The 23,330-nt window shown below is 42.6% G+C and overlaps 1 protein-coding gene across 1 annotated transcript in view; it reads right to left on the bottom strand.

Moving 5' to 3' along the window:
* The window catches only part of atp6v1ba (ATPase, H+ transporting, lysosomal, V1 subunit B, member a), a 44,688-nt gene extending 21,676 nt beyond the window's left edge, over positions 1 to 23,012 (bottom strand). Inside the window, exons 1-3 of the mRNA XM_026189747.2 lie at positions 22,793 to 23,012; positions 4,064 to 4,119; positions 3,707 to 3,805 (exon numbers count right to left, since the gene is read on the bottom strand). Of these exons, the coding sequence (XP_026045532.1) occupies positions 3,707 to 3,805; positions 4,064 to 4,119; positions 22,793 to 22,901 (264 nt within the window). The 5' untranslated portion in view covers positions 22,902 to 23,012. The remainder of the gene's footprint in view (positions 1 to 3,706; positions 3,806 to 4,063; positions 4,120 to 22,792) is intronic.
* Positions 23,013 to 23,330: the final 318 nt, after the last annotated feature.

Raw genomic sequence — 23,330 nt, 5'->3', positions numbered from 1 at the left:
CTGAGGCAAAAACTCGGGTGTGGAGGGGTTCGGAGAGGCCATGGAAAAAGACTTTTGGACTGCCTCGAAGAGATTCTGGCAAACCGTCAAGCAACTCAGGAGGGGAAAGCGGTGCTCTACCTGCACTGTGTATAGTGGGGGGGAAGCTGCTGACTTCGACTAGAAACATTGTCAGCGGTGGAAGGAATACTTCAAGGACCTCCTTAATCCCACTGGAACGTGGAGGCAGCAGAGTCTGGGGACGAGGGGGACAGCTCTAGGTGTGAGGTCACTGAGACAGTTAAACAGAACTCCTGGGGTGGATGAGGTCTGCCCTGAGCTCCTGAAGGCTCTGGATGCTGTAGGGCTGTCTTGGTTGACACGCCTCTGCAATGTTGCTTGGAGATCAGGGACGGTACCTCTGGATGGGCAGACCGGGATGGTGGTTCCTATCTTTAAGAAGCTGGACCGGAGGGTGTGTTCCAACTACAGGGGGATCACACTACTCAGCCTCCCTGGGTGCAGGAAGGGAGAGTCCGCCCGTTAGTCAAACTTTCGATACAGGAAGAACAATGCGGTTTTTTGTCCTGTCGTGGAACACTTGACCAGCTCTTTATCCTCTCAAGGATACTTGAGGGTGCATGGGAGTTTTCCCAACCAGTTTACATGTGTTTTGTAGCCTTGGAGAAGGCATTCGACCATGTCCCTCGGGGTGTCCTGTGGGAGGTGCTTTGGGAGTATGGGGTGTCTGGCCCATTGCTACAGGCCATTCAATCCTTCTACAACCGTTGCAAGACCTTGGTCCGCATAGCTGGCAATAAGTTGGACTTGTTCCCGGTGTGTGATGACTCTGCCCGGCTGCACTTTGTGACCCATTCTGTTTGTAATTTTTATAGATGGAAGTTATGGGGGTAGCCAAGTAGTCAAAGGCCTTCCACTAGGGTGGTCTCAGAATCTCATCTCTGCTTTTAGCGGATTATGTGATTCTGTTGGCTTGATCAGCTGATGGCCTCCAGCTTGCATTGGAAGTATGAGTATGAAGCTGTGGGAATGAGATTCAGCACCTCCAATCCATAATATGGATTGACTCAGGCTCAGGGATGAGTTCCCTTTAAACTTAAATTGTTTAGGAATCCCAGTCTACAACTAATACAATATAAAATACTACATAGAGTGCACTATACAGTCAATGGATGTTCAAGATGGGCTTCTAACAGCTGCTCACATAGTCAAGGCAATACACCTGACAATTACAACCCAGGGGCTGTGGTCATGACCTGGATGGAATGCTGGTGGCTCTTGGGTGGTGTTTTTCTGGCACCTGCGTGCAGCACAGCTGGGGGAGGGTCTGTGTCGGCAGACATAGGTTACCGACTTGGTAACCCTAGCTGTCCCTGCGTAGCTCTGGGGTAGACTTGGGGATTTGGGGTTCTGGGAGTGCTTCTTTACATCCCCGTTCTCTGTTTGCAGTCTGGGGTGGGGGGCCGGGAATTCAACTCAGTTTTATCTATATAGCGCCAAATCACAACAACAGTCGCCTCAAGGCGTGTTATATTGTAAGATAGACCCTACAATAATAGATACAGAGGAAAAACCCAACAATCATATGACCCCCTATGAGCAAGCACTTTGGCAACAGTGGGAAGGAAAAACTCCCTTTTAACAGGAAGAAACCTCCGGCAGACCCAGGCTCAGGGAGGGGCGGGGCCATGTGCTGCGACCTCGCCACACTCCTTGCTGGTGTCCGATGCCACAACCCGTCGGTGCGTTGGTGGTTCTTGGTGTCCGGGGCTCGGGCGTGTACTGGCTCATTCCTGGCGGCTGGTTGGCGGCTCCTGGCGCCTGTGGCTCAGACGGGCCCCTTCAGGGGTGTGTGAGGCCCTCAGATCTCTGGCCTCTAAGCCTGGGGTTCAGACCACCCTGGCATAGCCGGCTACCAGTGGAGTCTGCAGGCACGTTGCCGCAGCCCCCTGTAGCTTCTGCCCTGTGGCTGCTGGGTGACCCCCCCCCCCGTCTGCGGCTCTCCTCGGCTCTTTTCTAGGTGGGTGCTGCGGCTGCCCCTCTGGTGGTCCTCCTGGGGCTCTCGTGCTCTGGAGGGCCTCTAGATGTCTGGGACTTGGATCTACTCCATGCCTGCTTAATGTCATTGGGGGCAGGGCTATGGCTCCCCACACCTACTATTAGACAGTTACGTGGAGAAACCTTGTAAACTCCTTGGCTGCTGCCTCTAAACATATGGTTCGTTGTCGGTTTTGTGTGCTGCTCAGTAAAATTCAATATTTATTATTTAGTGTTACTTATGCTTATCTAGGTTGTCGCTGTGGTTTTCCTACAGCGTTGTTCCCTTTTTGCTTGTTCTTTTCCCCAGCAGGTGATCGAGCGGGTTTGTGTGTCTTTTCTCTCGTCTCTCTTGCCCTCCGTTTTTCTTTCCCTCTCCTTTTGTTCAGCCTCTTCCCAACTTCTCTTTTCTTCGTCTTTTCCTCTCCTATCCCCCGGTCCTGTCTGTTTCTATTGTTAAAAATGTGAAAGTAAAAAATAAATAAATAATAAAGGTGAAATGAAATATGACAATCAAGTGGACCAGTACAGCGAAGTCGTAATGGTCTACTTAGGAAAATAAATCTGTTGGGCATGTTTCTTGGCCTTCAGACAATAATTCTGATTGCTACAGTGCCGGACAGCGAAGGCAATAGATGAATAAATAAATGCAAATACTACAAAAATGGATAGGAATGCTCACTTTAGGCAAACAGTGCTGGTTTATGAGAGTCACTGTTTGGGTTAGGGTTAAATATGCACAGCCTTTGTTTTAGGTGCTCTACACGGACATGTTTGCTAAAATGAAACTACAGCACAGTGATCAAAGACCTACAACTGTTGTCTCCTGCTCTAATTATCAGTAGTAAGTTAAATTGCAGTTTAGCTATTTTGAACTATTGACTACTTGATCATGATAATGTTAAATGTAGATACAATTTCCTTTGATGTTGCATTGTCGAGTCTACGGCTGTGCTATCCCTTCTTTTGTGTGGCTGTGTGCGCTCATGGTGCATGTCTGTGTTTGTAGATTCGTGCGGTGGCTGTGCCAGGCTCTTTTTCAGTTTTATGTTCATTTGGTGAGACGCCTCCAACCATAACCTCTTTATATCTGCTGATTGGTTGGTTCAACCATCATGTCACAACCAACCACCATGCAAAACTGTATGAGGTGCTGTTGGTCTCTGCATGGAACATTTCTTTCTTCTGTCAGGTTATTATGGCTAGTATGAAAAAGGCTAGTATGCTACTATGGAGCATTCAGACAACATAATAGTAAGTTACAGTGTTTGCATGGTTAATGAATGTATTTTAGGACCTTGAATGGTGCCCAACCAGGTTTGGATTTTTGTGTATGCTTTGGTCCCCATATCATCTTATCATTTCATGTATTTGGCAGCTTAACAGGAAAAGTATTTTTATGTATAACAAAGCAATTTTAATGGCATGAGCTGTCATTGAGGAAGGATGAAGATCCATGCTAAGGCATATGTACCTTACCTGAGTCCAACCGAAACAAACCTGGGCCCACCTTTCAAGCAGGCCACGATCATCAAGCAGTAATCAAACAAACTGGACATTGGGGCATGAGCACAAGTAAGGATAGCAAAATGCAATTGCACAGAGCACAGAGCTTACAGCACAGAGGCTGTCAGCTGATATGCTTTAGTTTCCACTCACTATTTCTTACCTGAACAACTGCCTTGGTTCCAATCACCTCGAGGACCTGTCCGCTCCTCTTGGTACCGTCTGGCAAGGTCAGGTGAACAATCTCAGCATACCTGGGGAACTAATTCAAAGAGATTCAACACTGTTACTACAGCAACAGAAAAACACGTTTTTATCATTATTATAAAAGAGCACACCGGCTAGTAAAGTGCTGAATTATACTGACTTCTACAAACATTTGGAGTTTACCGAGCGACAGCGCCACTATTTGCAACCTAATTAATACATATTGTAAGAGGATTTGCACAATAGATGAACGAGTGTTAGCAGCACCACGGACAGAAAGCCTGATAAAAACAGAATTTCTTTGCAGCCTTACCTTCACGTTATCCAGGATCACCAGGGGTCCATTTACACCTGATACAGTGGAGTAGGCTGGAATAGGAGAGAGACGGGTTACTCATTTCTGAACCTCAACAGGCAGCAGAACAGGAAAATAACACACAATACTTCAATTTCCTTCTGCAGCGAGCAAGCCACCTATCATCAGTGCAATAAGCAGACTTCTCCACAGCCAAAACTGCTAATCACCGCAGGCTGACCTTTTGCTGTGAGAACAATTTTACTGCACTTTCAGCCCTAAAATGTCACAAAAAGCCAAATGTCAGGTCAAGAAATGGAGGAATTTTACATTGTTTGATTACACCGTCACACAATCAATCACACGAATCAATAAAAACGCACGACTCATGAGAACCGGAGCAGATGTTCAAAAAATATACATTAAATACTTCATATTCGGGTTATCGCAATATTACAATTTCAAACTCAATACTGATATCCACAAAAATACTCGATACCATTTTTGAAACCATAAGAAGGATTCTGATCCCATCCTGCAACATGAGAATAGCAAACATCTCAAAAACACTCGGACTAATTTTTCCAGTTATTAACTACAGTCCACTACGTTAATGAAAGAAGACGGCTGACGGGGCTGTTACAGTTAAACTGGACAGGTAAACATCAATAAGTGTTTAATACTTTCCTCCTAAAGTGTGATACGAATACTTCAGCTGTTAGTGAGGTGAGGAGCTGTGTGCCTGTTTGCAACGTGTGAAGGCGTCAGAGTATCCTATAAAAACAGAAAAAAATGCCATATCCCTGAATGTGTGCGACTGCAGCGTAACATCAGTACAACAGTAATGGACAATGCTTTTCTACTCTACTGCAGTACTCAAGCCTTTTACTGTACACAGCATTCACACAAGCAGTTTATCACCTGTAATTAATTCAATTACCTTTCTATCATAACAGTCTCGTCAGCGTAAGGCAACGATTGTAGAATATTAGAGAGCAGCATCTGGCACTTTAACAGGAAGTAACCTCCAACAGACTCAAGGACGGGTCTCCATCTGGTGTGGGAATGAAGGTGCTTACCTGTTAGGACTGTGCCCTGAATAATAATAATAATAATAATAATAATAATAATAATAATAATAATGATGATGATGATGATGATGATGGTCAATGTGACTGAGAATCCAGGTCATTCGGAGCAAATGCAGGGCTGATGTCATTACCATGAGAGTCAAAATAAATTCAGTCTAATCCGAATTCTTTCAATCAGATAATAAAAACACTGCCGTCACCGACAACACCACATTAAGCATTACTGTCCACATATTCACTGTGCTCTACGCCCATCTCAAGTGTAACCCTCTGCACTGTGCTGCACACTGTTCTCCATCACTATTATCAAAAACACCCAATGAAGGAATATTTTTGGAAGCAGCGAGTTCATTAAAACTCCACTCGTTCAGTTTCTTCTGCAGAGCTGCACCTAACAATGATCGCCGGCTTTAAAAATCCAAAAGCAGGCAGCCTCTACTCTAGTGTGGCAGCAGACAATAAGTTAAACAAACCCATAAATGACGGTAATATTACAAAGTGTAAATAAGGAGCGTTTGAACAGAACTGCTTTCAGACCACATAAGAGCAGCAGAGTGTCCTGCTTCTGTGAAGTAAGCAATAAAATGTGCCATGCAAACATTACAATCAAATCATGTTCAGCCATTCCTCTGCTCTGAACATCTGTAGAGCTGGGTGGTAAAATGCAGACATGCAGGGAGCGTTGGAGTGGGGGACTGAAGGTGGCGGCATTGTTTCTATCAGGGTCTGCTGTTCTTCTTTATGTGTGAACTGTCAATCTCTGGGCTGATATCAAAGGCTCGGGGAAATTAGAGCAGACTGCTACGAACATAAAGCACTAAAGCTTAGCGGGGTGCATCCACTATGCCACTAATTAGGCAGGGGCCAACAAAATAACCTGTCAATGCGCTACAGTATTGCAGCCATTTCCCACACACACCTGCATTTTACCCTCTATTAGTCAGACACACACTGTGTGCGTCTGTGTGTCGAACACGAGGTTTGAATGGGAGGTGGTGCTGGGAGGATGGGGCACAGACTGTTGAGTTAGTGCGATAAAAGATGGCTCAAGTGTGATGATGAAAACCAAGGGCAGGACAAACACAAAAAATAAAGAAAGAAATAAAATTTCCTCTCCAAAATAAAATGTGTTTTACTCCAAACAGCCTTTATCTCAGTTCTTGCCTCAGGGTCCACTTTCCAGTGAATGACTCAAGTTGTCTCTGTTTGTTCTGCAAGGCCTTGCACTGCAGCGCGAGGGGGGGGATTTACAGATGACCTTTGCTTTGCTCATTTCCCACTGACAGGCAGGAAGTCCATGGTTTCATCATTTAATATACAGCTTTCCTTAAACAACACGACAGAGCACCACTCTGACCAAATAATAAAAGAACACTGAACCAGTATAGAGAACACCAGTGTTATCAAACCTCACGGATATCCCCGCCCTCCTGACAGCCAGCACAGCCGATCAACAACGCCTGACTTCTGCATATAAACCTGACACATAACTGAAATACGAAGGAACAGCAGTGATACTTTCTAGCTGGGAAGGTTTCCAGCTCATATTGTTTGGTGCAGAAAATGAAGAGAAATATCATAACTCTGGATCAGATCTGTAAGGACATTCTACACATGTAGTTTAGAGAAATGAACACGCGTGTAAGGAAAGCTTCCAAATGCTCAAATAGGTCATTGAAGGCGTTTCCAAAACTCTGACATGCTGTGTAAGCCTGCACAGTCTCTTAAAGGCACTCTTCATTAACCTTACAGCTAAAACATATTCCTGTGAACAACACGGCCTCACTTAACCAACCATTTTAATGTCGTCTGCATCCAGTACATACTAGCCAACATGTATCTGTGATAACAACCTGCTGGCTGTGTATAGTGCACATAATCTGACAGCAGAAAACAATATTCTGTTTACAGAGATGCAGGCTCTATGTTTAGTCATTATGCTTTTCTGAAACACATGCATGATGGCAGAGTGTGTAACTACACAGCCAGCCCTTTAAAAAAAGAGGGAAACAACTCAAATGTGTACAACTGGAGAGCACGTCACACGGTGAATCTGTAGCTCCTGACAAGGACGACTGACAGCTCCCAGAACTATTTTACATTATCATTCCTGGAATAATTGGCATGTTTATACTTTAAACCTTAAACAGTTACATGGTAAACGGCCTGTATTTGTATAGAGCTTTACCAAAGCGCTTTAAACTACATAACAAAAAAGCTTTATTTGACAATTCCAGTGAATATTCATAGCATCAGCATTACCCTAACAGATTATCCATGTTTATGAACACAGCACAGACTTAAACTAGAAATTGCTGACAGGCCTCAAAAGAGATGCATCAGGGTAATTATACTCAGAGGCAATAATAACGGTGCAAGGAAAATGTTACTATGTAACAAGGAATCCACAAGTCTGGTGCGTTGCCCTGGTCGACGTCCTATCAGGTAAAACAGTCACAGCATTATTTCAGAGACATTTTGGAGCTGCACAGCGTGTCAAAGAGTAACGAGTTAAACAGCTGGTACTGCAAGTCAGAGTATTTAATCTAATTTTAGTTTTTACCAAGTTATGTTTTTACTAACATAACGTTAGAACGAGCCTTCGTGGCGTTCGTCGATCACAACAAACGGACGCCTCGGTGGCACAAAGTCTAAAGTGTGTACAGGCTCTGAATGAGCAGCTCCAGTCGGATTAAAGGCCTAACCCTGGCCCAACACGCTAACCCATCATTACATGAAAGGGGAAGAAAAAAAGACAACAGTTCAGGGAACACTCTTATGTATAACTGTGATGATGGAAAAAAAATAAGTGGTTTGCTCTCTCATTTCACAAGGTAACGACTCATCAATGGGCTATATGTTCATGAGGTGTGAAGTAGCAACATTTCCCAATAGGTTTAGAAAACTTTCTCCACCCCTCTTTTGCTACTTCAGCTCAAGTACAGCGTTCCCCTGGTTTGGCATGCAACAGCAGCGTGGGTCACCCTGCAGCCTGTTCAGCTGCCAGAGCCCTTTGTGTACAAAGATGTTAATTGGTCCTAATCCGCCACTAGAAGCTGTTTTGGTAGCCTGACCTCGCACCCTGAAGGACACCTTGGTGTGAAATACTAAAGAGCCCATTCAAGTGCCAGAGAAAAGAGGCACAGAGCATTCCAACACAATTCAATTTCCCAGCAGAAAGAGGGGGGGAACTCAAGGGGAGGAGAAGGGAGGAAAGGGGGAGTCTGGCCTAGGATGGAAATGGGGGAGCATCATCATTCTGACAATAAGCGAGGGCTACAAAGCAGTGGCTGCTGTGATGTGCACTCTCACAATCACGTCTTAGCCTCTACTTCACGGGATTCCCACAGCCCCACTGGACATAGGAATGCTAGTTGATTAAAGCCTACGACCAGCTCTCCCACTCTCACACACACACACGACAACCCTCAGCTAATGGTATTCATACGAGTTAGCCCGACGCAGACTGCCAGCACATCTACCAAAACTATCTGTCACTCTGAATCAGCTGGCCTGTTGTTTACAGACGTAGACCGCACCTGATGGACTGCATCAAAATAAACAGCTGAATACTTTATTCTGAGGTTGCTGCTGTTAACAGTTGCTAATGTCATTCAGCTCCAGCATCTCGAGCTGCAGCAGCAGAGATCAGCTGTGACCTGGAGGGTTAGCCTAACGTGCTGCAGGTGGTCCTGCTGACTTCACCAACACTGTGGAGCAGAGTGCAATCTACCTTTGCCAGCCACAGTCTCCGACGGTGGAGCCCAAACCTGTCTGCTGATCATGGAACTGCATATCAACCAAAAACCTACACTGCTAAACGTTGCATTAAAACACACCGTTTTAGCCGAATGAACAAAGTGTTTCCTGTCTGTGTGTTTCAGCCCGAACCTCATTCTGCCTCATTCACACCCATTCGTACGAGCATTTTCCACGCCTAACATTCACTCTGACGGAGGCACCAGAGAGCGACTCGGGCTTTAGCATGATGATTACTGGCACATGATCCCTTTGATTTTCTCAAAAGAGGAAACTCAAATCAGTAGATCTTACCAAAATTAATACTTGACTTTGTTTATTCCCCTTATTTACAACGAGTGTGGTTCATCAGCTGTAACTACTAGTCCTCACACTGGGAGGAAAGCCTTGCTTGGCTTTTGCATCATGAAGTGGAATCAACGTCTGCTTCTACAGATCAGAATGTGATGTTTCATCCAACTGTGCCGTGATGCAGTTCAAGCACTGGAAAAATATCCTGACATTATTTTTATCCTGCGCAAACTACTTTGTGCTTTCAACATTAGAGAGGGGAAAATGAAATAGTGCAACTAAAATGATGCAAACAGATGAAGGACAAGTTGAATGTTTTGTTAACCAATGACAGACTTTTGGAATAAATCAAAAAAATGAAAACATTTTAAAATCAGGGGGCGGGGTGTCAGAAACAGCCGCGGGCACAGGCACATCTTCACCAACCAATCAGCACACAATCTGTGTTTTGACATGTGGGCAGCATCTGGGTTTGACACCACTAGAAAATGAGGCAGGCTTTTAACATTGCAGGTGCACAGGTACTCCATATAAAGACGACTTCCTACCACACTGCACTGATTGGGAGGAAACGTAATCAGGCATGAACCGGGAGCAAATGTTCTAACAGAGTGGGGTCTCTTGTATGCAGGGCCCTTTTGCTAGTAGAGGAAAACCAGCGACTATACAGAGAGGCAGCTGGTTATCACACAGATAGCCTAGTGCTTTACTTACAATAGCTCGACGCCTGGGCTTTGACAGAGCAACAGCCTCCTGCTATTTGGAGCAGATGAAGAGCATTTTATTGTGCTAGCTTATCCATTCAATTTATTTCTTTCATCATTCTAAGCACGTAACAAAGACAATTTACACAAACTTAAGAAATCCTTTTTAAAAACAAAAAAAAAGCATTAATGAATTAAAAGATTCAAAATACATAAACACATCCTGCGGGGTAGTCCCAGACTAGAGTCAAGATAAGGTCTGGGACAGAGGCTTCAGAGCGGTCCAACAAAGAAGCCCTTACAAGCTGTTCCCAAATACATCCTGTAGACAAAGACGGGTTTCCCACAGAACTCGGTGCTAATTATGTGCAGCACCCTCGCGCTTTTATAACATCAAGCTAAGCCAAACATACTGTATTCTATGACAGCTATCTGCGAACCTAAATGCATTATTATAATAAATTACAAGACACCTTTTTTAAGGGATCATTACATGAAAAATATACACATTTACTATTTCTGTCAAAACAAACAAGAAATGGAAGCAGCGCGTTTCAAAACTCTAAGTAATCATGTGCAATAAAATGAGTGATGACCAAAAAGAAACGGAAACTGAACTATTCAATAAACAGAAAGTATCGAGTGCGAGTAGAGAACAAAAGAGGCCACACTCGTAAAGGAGGTCCTGCGAACAGTAAAGATCTGCTGTGAGCTGGGGCACACTCGAGTCACTGCACATTTAATCATCGGGGTGTTTAAAGCTAAACAAAATCATGCTAATCTTACAGTCCAAGGTTTATGGGAAGTTCTGCAGTGGAGAATTTCCTGCATTGCATTTCTTCTAACAAGAGCCACCAGTTCTTAAGGTGAGGAATTTCAGGAAGTGAGCCGTCAGTGGTCAGTGAAACTAGTGTGTGCTGATTGGTTTCTGTTCTTGCAACAGACTGAAATGGTGTCAGATCCTTAGCGTACATTTTAATGTTCTTTCATGAAAAGAATGGCAAACGCCCACGCAAGAGTCTTTTTTCCTACTGACAAGCTAGCTGCTTAAACCTAATTAGAATGTGGATTATAGAACTGTTGCAAAAAATAACATTGATTTTATAGAAATTACTTTCATAGTGACAGATGAGACATTTGTTTATCGTGACTACATTATTACCAATAATTAAATCTTCACAAAGAAATGTAGTGCCTTGCTCCATGTCTTTTCATAGCACTAAATGACAGAATGCACCACTAAAACAAAGACAAGCCATTTCATGGGCTAATAGCTTTTGTCGCATTTGACATGAGAGAGACAAAGGCCTCTTAAAAGAAAGGACTTGGTCTGATGAGAAAGCCTTTTTATTTGTTTATTTTCCTGCTCCATCTCTGAGTGGATTTTCAAGCTGCTTCTCTTAGAGCTCTGTCACGTCGGTATCGCAGTGGAAAACCAGCTCAACACTGTGATCTTATAGACTGTTTGATGGCTTGAAATACTAACCTAAACTGGTTGGACGTTGTTCAAAGTGTAGTGATATTGGACTTTCCTTTAAACTAACAGCGGCTGATGCTGAGCATGCTCGAGATTTGGTGAGTGGGTTTTGGAATCACTGCTCAGTAACAGTTTGAACAGCAGGAAATAAAAAAAAAAAAAAGCCAATATATATGTTGAAAATATTTTCTATTTTCAATAATATTGTCAAATTAGGCATCATTCTTGATGTTCCTACTCTACTGACAGAGATTAATACTAACAAAGCTCAACTGTGGTCAAGTACGAACCTTGAACTGGGTCACCGCAAGATACGCCAGCTGAACGTACAGCTCAGGCTGGAACCAGTCTGAGCTGCCAGCTGTCCGGGACATCTGGCAGAGGCCCCGGTGCAGAAGATCTTTAATTAGGATCTTCAACAGAACCTCTACAGCATTGTGAGGGAGGCTGGGGACATTCTTAGTTCAAAGTGAGCTGGCTGAACAGACGTGTGTCTGCAAGAAGGTTGGTGCCAGTTGTAGTGGTATGGTGGACACCTGACACCTCAGGGAGGCGCTACAGGAGCCCTATTAGGCTTGGTTAGTCTGTGCCAGCCCCAGCGTTCCAAGAGGAGTGAAGTTCTTGAGGTAGCTGAAGCAAAACCTCAAAAGCCATCAGGCGACTCCAAGCAGGAAAGCGGTGTTCTACTCACGTGGTGTAGTGTGGGTGAGGTGCTACTGACTTCAACTAAGGATGTAGTCAGGTGATGTGGGGGATACTTTGAGGATGTCTTCAATCCCACCAACAGGCCTTCCTATACCAGAGTATAGAAACGTAGGAGATGACTCGCCCATCACCGTGAACGACATCATTAGGATGGTTAAAGAACGTTTTGTTTGTACCTCTGAAGGCCGTCCTGTAGCAAAGCCACGTGGCAACAGGCTTTCACCTCGGTGGCCTTAGGATGCCATCTCTGCTTTATGTGGATGTGGCTCTGATGGGTCATCAAGCGGTGGCCTCCAGCTCACACTGGAGTGGTTTGCTGCCATCATATTTACAAACTTAAGTGTCCACGCTGCCCACCCAGCAAGATGATGACAGAACCCCATTAGCCTTTCATGGCAGAAGGACAAAGACGCGTTTTCTTTAGCTCCCTCCTACATACTTGGTCAAAACTGGCCTGAGACACAGATCCAATTGACCATTACCCATGGTAAAATATATTCTAGTATAAAAGCATGACCCACACATACACAGAGAGAGAGAGCGAGAGCTGTGCAGGAAGTGGAAGCATCGTGGTGGAAGCAAAACAGCAAAAGTCAGAGGGAATTCATCCACACGTGAAGCGGAGTTTGGATCTTCTTTTGCTGCTGGTTCAGTGAATTTTGGTCAGAGAGACGAAACCTGCAGCATCAGAATCTGTGAGATGTCAAAGGTTGCAATACACTGATCACGTGTATCTTACCAGGCAGCCATGTGCTCACAGTTGGACTAATCACGGGCACGTTTTAGACGAGCGCTTTACACAGTGACTGTGAATGTTCCTTACATAGCGACAAACAATAATTTCATGACAAGCCAATGTCTGTATCCCATGTTTTTGCTTATCTGATTGGCTGAAGTCAGCCCATGGTAAAAAGGGACAAATGGTTAACCTAATCACCTGCCAAGTATTTTCTTCAAAGCAACTCAAAGTTTCAGCACTTCTCAGATAGTTCTGTGTAACAAAGTGAAGAAAGACGACATAAGAGACACTGTTATTTTAGAGACATGTCTACACCACGTTAAAGCTCGCCAACAGACCAAGTTACAGTTGGCCCCATCCATGCTGCTGATTATGCTTTCTTTGCTTCTTTGTTCTCTTGAGACCAAGCTCCACCATCATGTTGTTCAAGTTCCAGGATTTTAAATGAACTGCAGAGGACACCAGAAACTACAGGTTTATTTTATGGGCCTATATTACTGGAACATTCAGTGATGTATAAATTCAATGGTTTTGCACTAAAGTCAATGTCACACACTACCTTTAGACTGTGACAAAGGCATTGCCTTTCCCAAATATAAGCAGTATGTTGAAGACAAATGGAAACAAACCACACATCTCCTCCAGCAGGGCTACACACACTGTGAATGCAGCACCTGCACTATTTGAGAAACACACTTTTCCAAACAGTTACTTGAGATTATCATTTAGCTCTAAATTGCTGCCTCATCATAAGTGTGGACTGCTGCTGTTTGGTAATGTGTTTGATGAGACAAAAAAGATGGCAAAATTAGAGTATTTCAGAAGCAGGATTGTTCAATGTTTTTAGAAGATGGGTTTTATCACATGTTGCATCCTTTCTGCTTAGCTCTCAGATGGCCTGAGCACCATTAAGTCATTTCCTTCCAGTTTGCTGAGAGGCTTTTAGTCCATGCTTGCTTCTCTGACACTTGCATAAAGAGCAGGAAAGAAAAAAAACAGCTCTCTGGCCTCATGGCTCAGGGCTTCTGCAGCAGCCCAGCCAGACTCAACATCACACAGCTAAGTGGAAGCAGCACAACCCTTTTAAAACCTCATGCTCTGCTCCTAATTAGGCCTGCAACTATTCATCGAGTCATTCCAATAATATGATTATAAATAAACTCGACGCAGGACGCCTTCATCAAAGCTCCTGATCAACAAACTCTGACCTGAAGAAAAGAAACTTTGTACCTGCTCCATCCACCACTGTGTGTTTTACACAGAGAAAACCTGCAGTAACCAACAAGCTGTATTCAAATATGCAGATGAACTGTTAACCTAATGTGACACCACCTTTAAATTGTACAGCGTGCTGAAGGCTGACGGCAGCCGTCCCATTTTACATGGAAGCCATACCAGCAGGAAACAGGGCTGAGGCTAAAGGGGGGCATGGTTGCACCAGACCATCAACGTTTAAACGCTTTTGTAACTTTTTTAAAAGTCAAATAATATAAAATATTGTAATAATTACATTACATTCATATTTGTAAACATAAAAATAAAAGCTTTTGAAAGCCATTAAAAATGTCCTTGGGCCAGGTACACTTTTTTTTTTTTAAGGCGGGACACTGATTTATCATTAATATTAACTAATGCCTGCACCATCATAACGTCTGTTTCAGCAGCACAAAAACCTCCAGAAACAAAGCAAAGACATATTTTTTATGCCTTCATTTAGACTGCATATATATATCCTATATGGTCTTTGACTAATCTAGCTATCTATCTATACACATATACATACACACATTTATACACACACATATATATTAGGGGTGCAACGATACACAAAATTCACGGTTCGGTTCGGTTCGATACTTTGGTGTCACGGTTCGATATTTTTTCGATACAAAAAAAATGTTTTATGCATTTTTAATTTGTCATTTATTAAAATTATAAATATATATATTAACTCAAAAGTACAGTTTTTAAATTTAACCCTAACCCTTGTGCGTGTTTTTTATTGTGACAGCAAATGCGCACCTGCGGACCACTTATGTGCAGCCCTGGTTATTTAGCTCGTCATATTGCAGCCACAGAAATTCTTTTGTCCATGAAACCATAAAGCTGCACTTTCTTTTTGCCTTATAGTCTGATTTGTCATAACTTCTCCGTTTTGTGGTAAGCTTTTCTTTGGCTGTCACTTCTTTTACACACTCACTCACATAAGCTCAGCGAGTCTCTGCGCGATCAACCTCTCACATGTTTAAGCTGCGGGAGATTTCACTTGTCATGTTTGCATAGTAAGCTAACGATTAATAAGACGATGTCAGAGGAATTGGTGCACAAATTATCATCACTCACAGATCAGTGCTGTCGCTCTCTATACACAGTTCGCACGATTGCAAAGTGAAAGCAAAAAAACAAGCGCAAATTCAAACGCGACTTCAATATGTCACATATTGACAGTGGCTCACCGATGCCAATGACATAATTACCCAGCTACATTTCTGAAAGAATGCAAAAGCATTGACATATATTTTTCCTTCCTACAATAGCCCGACGGGCAGGGAAGAGATACATTTTGGTAGCCCGACTGAAAAAATCGCTAGCCCCAGGATGTCAGGCTAGCGATATTGCGAGCCCTGTATCTGATTGAGGAATCACTCATCTTTGGAAAAGAGAGTTTATTACAGAGAAATGTCTCTTTCCAAAATAAAAGCTATACTATCCGCTTCTTCTGGGCTATATTCTCAGCAGCATAAGGAGAATCATGTGCTAACAGCTGTCTAAATGACTCGGCTAAAGTTAGTAGCATGCTTGTTGTTTTTGTCTTTGTACTAGGATGATGTCGGCGTAAATGTGCAGTCATATTCGTTGTGTTCCCACTAGTGCTTTCAGGTTAATCTCGTTGAAATGACCTTAACGCCACAACACGGCAAATCTCCGTTAACGAGCTACCGCCGATCGCCCCGTGCATGGGGCTAGACGGCTAACACGTTAACGAGCTAACTGCGCTAACACACTAGTTCACACCAATGTAATTGAGCATTGCATGGCACATCCAACATACTGTTTTACTTTAGTCCATGACTCGCTTACCTTCAGGGTCATACGTCACATGAAAACCAAAATAATTCCAAACGCCAGATCTGAATGAGGGTGGGGGAGGTGCCCTGCGCTCTTCCTTCTGACTATGCTGTCTGTGTGGAGCTCAGTGGATCTGCGCTCGACAGTGCAGCCTAGGCGGAGTAGTCGAACACAGATTCACTGAGCGCTCCACACAGACAGCATCGTCAGAAGGAAAGTTGATAAAATAAATTACAAATGTTGTATTGTTCGATACATATGCGTACCGAACCGAAAGCACTGTATCGAACGGTTCAATATCGATACGAATATCGTTGCACCCCTAGTATTACTGAATATTTATTACTGCTCATTAATAAGAGACAAGTATTTCCTGTCCGATTACTCGATTACACTGTCAACCAGGCCTGGACTTAAAGCAAAGAACCCCGAGTAGTTTATTCCAAACCCTGATACGGATCAGCAGAAGACACTGGGCATATGATCAATAACTGACATTTTGCAGTCGTGACAACATGTTATAATAAGAGTTGGTTAGGTTGTCCTTATGAGGCATTTGTTCAGGATTCTGAGTTTTATGCACCCATTTGTACCTTTTGTGTGTCAAATTATAGAGGAAATGTCTACATTAATGTAAAGGAAATCCAGCATACTGAGGTCAAACCCATTGGTATTCTTTCAAATGATTTATTGTGCTGTAGATCAACTTTTCTCAGTTAATATTATTAAAATATCTGTATGAGCACATGTGCGTTAAATGTACTTTTGTTTGGGAAAACAGACTTTTTAAATATTAACGTATCAACTATTCATGTAAACGATGAATTAATTAATTTAAAACATTTACCAACCCCCAGACTTTAGTAGCTTTAATGTGTTCATAGAGATTTCTGCTCTCATTTAAATGTTCTTATATGTTCTTAGCGTTTTATGACAGTTGTTTTAGGAATCCTGTTTAATTCAACTATGTTGATGAATAGGGCTGGGCCATATTATACCGTTCACGGTAATACCGGTATAATGTTAGGCAACGATAGGAAAATGAAATATCGCGATAGAATGGGAGTAAAACGCGCAGTGCCTTTGTTTTCATACGCACATGGCCGATTGTTGAGTGAAACAGATGAACCAGAATTGGTTTGTAAAAATGGTGAAACTTCCGTGATGTGGAACTGGTTTGGTGTTTGTCCATCAGATACACAACAAAGCACATTTTTTTGCAGAACATGCAAGCGGCCGTCGTTATTGTCGTATTTGTCGGACTAAGATGCTCTTAAATCTGGGAGCAATCTGGGTCCTAAACTCCGTATACTTCAGGTCAAACAACACTGCAGCATCACTTAGAGTTAAAAACTGTCTAAATTCTTTCATCTTTAATAAAACGATCAGCATTGCTGCTTTACCAGGTGTAACTATAAAGTTTAACTTCCAGGCATCCATGAAAACAAAAGTTATTACATTTAACGGAGTTAGAAGTTAGCAGGAAGCTAGCGGAAGTTAGCTCGCTAGTTTCGCTAGTTACCTAAGCATGATATTGCATGTTCTGACTGAGAGATTTCTGCAAAAAATCAAACGTACAGCTCTGCTATCACTTCCAACATAAATGAAGACAGGAAACTAAACAGCAGTGACGTTTGTAGGGTTACTGAAGTTGGGCTAGCTGGTATATAATGATGTGCTACGTGATCGCTAGCGACACAGCTATGTTAGCATAACATAAACAGTGAAGCTGGAGGACGAACACTAACACTTTTCCACTTATAAAAGTTAACGTGAAGGTTCTTCATGGTTAGAGACAAATGCAATCGCATGGCAGGATGCTGTAAACACCAAACTTCAGTCAAGAGAACAACTGAGATAATCCATCCACAATACGAGGTTAGTCATTACTATACTGCAACAACATGGGAATAGAGCAGCTGCCAGAGAACTCAACATTAATGAATCAATGGTACAGAAGTGGAGGAAGCAAGAAGAATGAGTTTAATAAAGTTTGATTTATCTGACTGCTTTGTTTCGCTTAATGTGCCTTATAATCCCGTGCACCTTATGGTCCGAAAAATACGTACTGCACACTGCAGTTTAATGTTGCAAAGCACCTCTTTTTAACTTCAGTGGATATTATACATGGTTATGCTCAGGATATGTCAGCCCATTTCTACTGGAAATGCCTTTTGGTTAAACTTTCAGCAAGGAATTTGCATTTGCACTGTTATATTTTTATTAAGCTTTAATGTACATAAAAACCAGCTTCTTGTTTAAGTGAAAATAAATGGAAGGTTGTCTTTTTGCACTAGTAATGTTGTGGAGTTGTGTTTTGTCTCGCATCAATTATATCGTCGGTTATATCGTTATCGCAAATTTTCAAATATATATCGTGATAAATATTTTTGGCCATATCGCCCTGCTCTATTGATGAAGATGACAAAAAGCAGCATTTCAGATGTTTCACAACAGCTGCTGTGTGATTGGTTAGCAACACTTTAAGTTCACAACTTGGTTTACAAATCAATCATTGTAATATTGGATTTGTCCTTTTTAGCTTCTGATGAAGTAACGACATCAACCTGCATGTGCACCGTCAGAGAGGTGAGGGGCTGAGGTGCAGCTACTGTCCCTGTGTTTCCTCCACAGCCAGCTGGGTGGATGGTGACTGCAGGGGAAATTCCGCAAAGAGAAGAACACTGTCCAACTTTTTATAACTGTAAATGGGCCGACACCAGAATCCTGACTTTAGCAAAAATGAATTACCAACAAATGGACTGACAGTTCAATTGTTTCCATTTTCTTTCGGGGAGTTTAAGAACTTAAAACAACTAAATATTAGGGGTGCAACGATATTCGTATCGATATTGAACCGTTCGATATAGAGCTGGGCGATATATCGAGTTTTTAAAACATATCGATATATTTTTATACGAGATATAAGATGTGACAATATCCTTTATATCGATATAGTCTATGTTACGTTATAATTATAGTTGTGGAGCCGCAAGTTTGCCTCTCTTTCGTCCACTTTTGTCTCTACGCAACGTTACTCCGCCTCGCCTTCACTGAAGACAACTCCCCCTCCTACCCCATCGCTTCACGTGCAGGCAGCGACAAGACGGACACGGCAAATCTCCGTTAACGAGTTACTGCGCATCGCCCCATGCGTGGGGCTGGACGGCGTCAACGTGCTAACGAGCTAAACATGCTAACGAGCTAACCGCGCTAATGAGCTAACCGCGCTAACCCTAAAATCCTTTCATTCTCTCAAAAGTTGACAGCGCGCCTTATGTATGAATTCTGGTTGTGCTTGATGGCCGCGCACCGATTTTATGTGGAACACGGCGCTCAGCAATCTGTCAAAAATGTTTGAGTACGACTTTGGTAAGCTACGGAGCTGCACCGCTTGATAGATTGTCGGCGCATTACGGCTACCGAGGAGCTTCGCGGAGTGATACGTACTGTGCATCAACGTAATATTACCGTATTGTGTGTGTATAAAGACCATAAATGGCACCTGTAAGAGACGTGGTTATGAAGCGGATTTCAAACTCCAGGCTATCAGTCACACAGTAAAACTTGGGAACAGAGCAGCTGTGAAATCTGTCTGTCTTTGTTATTGTGCTCAGCGTCTTTTAGTTTACATTTTGACTGCACAATTGTGAGCTCTTTGTTTAGCACAAAAACAACCTTGTTTTCTTTTATTTATGGAGCATTATTATTTAATGAATGCTCATAATTTAATTTTGAGTAATTTTTCATGTACATCTGATCTGTGCTGTATGTTAATAAAAGTGCCTGTGTGACATCTGGGACACAGCTTTGACTAAGAACTCTTTTTGTTCTTACTTTATGGCTTAAAAAAAATATCGAGATATATATCTTATATCGCCATCCAGCTAAAAAATATCGAGATATGAATTTTGGGTCATATCGCCCAGCCCTAGTTCGATACAGTGCTTTCGGTTCAGTACGCATATGTATCGAACAATACAACATTTGTAATTTATTTTATCAATTTTCCTTCTGACGATGCTGTCTGTGTTGAGAACTCAGTGGATCTGTGTTCGACTACTCCGCCTAGGCTGCACTGTCGAGCGCAGATCCACTGAGTGCTCCACACAGACAGCATCGTCAGAAGGAAGAGCGCAGGGCACCTCCCCCACCCTCATTCAGATCTGGCGTTTGGAATTATTTTGGTTTTCATGTGACGTATGACCCTGAAGGTAAGCGAGTCATGGACTAAAGTAAAGTATGTTGGATGTGCCATGCAATGCTCAATTACATGGGTGTGAACTAGTGTGTTAGCGCAGTTAGCTCGTTAACGTGTTGGCCGTCTAGCCCCATGCACGGAGTGATCGGCGGTAGCTCGTTAACGGAGATTTGCCGTGTTGTGGCGTTAAGGTCATTTCAACGAGATTAACCTGAAAGCACTAGTGGGAACACAACGAATATGACTGCACATTTACGCCGACATCATCCTAGTGCAAAGACAAAAACAACAAGCATGCTACTAACTTTAGCCGAGTCATTTAGACAGCTGTTAGCACATGATTCTCCTTATGCTGCTGAGAATATAGCCCAGAAGAAGCGGATAGTATAGCTTTTATTTTGGAAAGAGACATTTCTCTGTAATAAACTCTCTTTTCCAAAGATGAGTGATTCCTCAATCAGATACAGGGCTCGCAATATCGCTAGCCCGACGTCCCGGAGCTAGCGATTTTTTCCAGTCGGGCTACCAAAATCTATCTCTTCCCTGCCCGTCGGGCTATTGTAGGAAAAACATATGTCAATGCTTTTGCATTCTTTCAGAAATGTAGCTGGGTAATTATGTCATTGGCATCGGTGAGCCACTGTCAATATGTGACATATTGAAGTCGCGTTTGAATTTGCGCTTGTTTTTTTGCTTTCACTTTGCAATCGTGCGAACTGTGTATAGAGAGCGACAGCACTGATCTGTGAGTGATGATAATTTGTGCACCAATTCCTCTGACATCGTCTTATTAATCGTTAGCTTACTATGCAAACATGACAAGTGAAATCTCCCGCAGCTTAAACATGTGAGAGGTTGATCGCGCAGAGAATCGCTGAGCTTATGTGAGTGAGTGTGTAAAAGCATTTCAGTTCTGCTGAGCCAAATAAGACAGGTCAGGGTGAAGAAGTGACAGCCAAAGAAAAGCTTACCACAAAACGGAGAAGTTATGACAAATCAGACTATAAGGCAAAAAGAAAGTGCAGCTTTATGGTTTCATGGACAAAAGAATTTCTGTGGCTGCAATATGACGAGCTAAATAACCAGGGCTGCACATAAGTGGTCCGCAGGTGCGCATTCGCTGTCAAAATAAAAAACACGCACAAGGGTTAGGGTTAAATTTAAAAACTGTACTTTTGAGTTAAAATATATATTTATAATTTTAATAAATGACAAATTAAAAATGCATGAACATTTTTTTGTATCGAAAAAATATCGAACCGTGACACCAAAGTATCGAACCGAACCGAACCGTGAATTTTGTGTATCGTTGCACCCCTACTAAATATGTAACAGATGTGCTGCTGATAAAAATATCACCTTTAGTTACAACCATATAAGAGCAAATAACTATAGACAGTAAAGATGGGAATCACCAGACACCCAATAATAATTTTTTTTATCATATTTCACTCACAATATGAAATTATTGTCACATTTTTTGATATGCTGTAACAATTGGTGTGTTTTTTTGCTGACATTCAGATTGTCAAACATGGCGAGACGGTGACTAAAACCTGCCACAGACTGAGTCTGCTATCAGTCATCAATCACATGAGGTAAAGCTGGCAATTACCTGCAGTCTGTTTCCAGTAATACAGTAATGATCTGTGATAAACCTGTGAAAATTACAAATGTGTTGCTGTTTGCAGAGATAGAAATTCACAGAAAACAGAAATGATCATTTAACTATTACATCTGCACAACCAGCTGACAGCCAGCTGAGCTTCAGACTAATGGGAACAGTGTGTGCATGTCAACAGTGACTGCAGTCAGTCCAAGCCAGACTGAATCTCTTTGCATTTGCTTTCCTGTCTGTAATATTCTCACAGTATTTTAACTGAATGAAAACATATCAATATTAGGTGCCCCTGTGTAGATACCGTATCACCACGCCTATCCCTAATAGACAGATGACACATGAGAGTCCATGTTTTAGAAGATCTCTGTAAATCTTCACATTTTTACAGTTTCGTGTCAAACATTTTACAAAGCCATGTCGAAATTCTTGTCACGAGAGCATGAACGTCAGCTTCCCTAACCACGGGCTGCCTCACTCATGTGATCCGATCACATGACAGATCCTCCATCTGGCCCATACGACCAACAGGCTGTGTAATATAGTTCTGCCTGTAAAACACTGCAAAGACGCAAATATGACATTTTAAATTCGTGACCAGTTGAGTGTACCACATATCCCCGCACGCTGAGTATATCTCATCAATAGTTCCAGACATTGGTGAAAGGCAGCATGCTAGCGTGGCTACACTGCTGTTTGACAGAAATGACATATTCTTAAACGCAGCATGTACAGCAGCAGTACGGTTCAATTGCCGAATTACTCGCATTTAATTATTAATATTTATAAAATAAAAGCTGGTTTGTTTAACACCCTGTGTACAGCAGCACAGGTGGATAGTTAGCTAACGCTAATGCCCTCTAATGCTGCGTCCCGGTTCAATGGGATATCCAAGACTTAAGCACAATCTTACATCTTTATATTTTCACACTGCACATTAACCTATTGCACGAGTCCGTAAACATACTGTCCCTTGTGCCATTTTAAATGCTACATTTATACATTGAGTCAAAGTTATCCCGTTTCCTACCGTAACTACACCACCGAACGCAACAACAACCTTGTTAGCTGGTAGCTTGCATTAGCAACGTACTTAGCCTGGGCTGAGAGATGTAGTTCCTGGTCACAGCCTGGGTATGTGTCCTCGAAGCCGCTGCCAGGCCGTTCACATCCATCGCCCTGTTTGCCACCAGTGTTGCCATTGTCGGATAAGGTACAGAAACCTGAGAAATCTGACGCTGGTTGACGTGCTTTGCTAAGAGCTACTGAATGACAGCAGAGCGCGAGTCATGTGACACACAGGAAACGGATGTTTGGTAAAGGCCAGGGACTCAAAGCAGTGAGAAGTAGCTGCTTCTGACAGAAACGTAATGAGTGTACAGTAAGTAGCAAACGATTAGGAATGAAAAGCTAACAGCAAGGCTGTTTAACGTGAACTGAAGAGGATTTTCTTTGTAGCTGTGGGATTCCACAGTGAGATATTTGGATTTGTTAAGTATTTAAGATTAAATTTAGATCATTTCATTACAGATCGTGAAGGTAATATATTTTACAACCTACTAGCAAACAAATCCAATACCTAAATTAATTAATGCAGAAGAAACGCATTATGAAAAAGTTAAAAATGAACT

This window comes from Astatotilapia calliptera, chromosome 13 (genome assembly GCF_964374335.1).
Source record: "Astatotilapia calliptera chromosome 13, fAstCal68.1, whole genome shotgun sequence".
Taxonomy (NCBI): Eukaryota; Metazoa; Chordata; class Actinopteri; order Cichliformes; family Cichlidae; genus Astatotilapia; species Astatotilapia calliptera.
The sequence above is the reverse complement of the archived record's forward strand: the minus strand, read 5'-3'. Positions and strand labels throughout refer to the sequence as shown.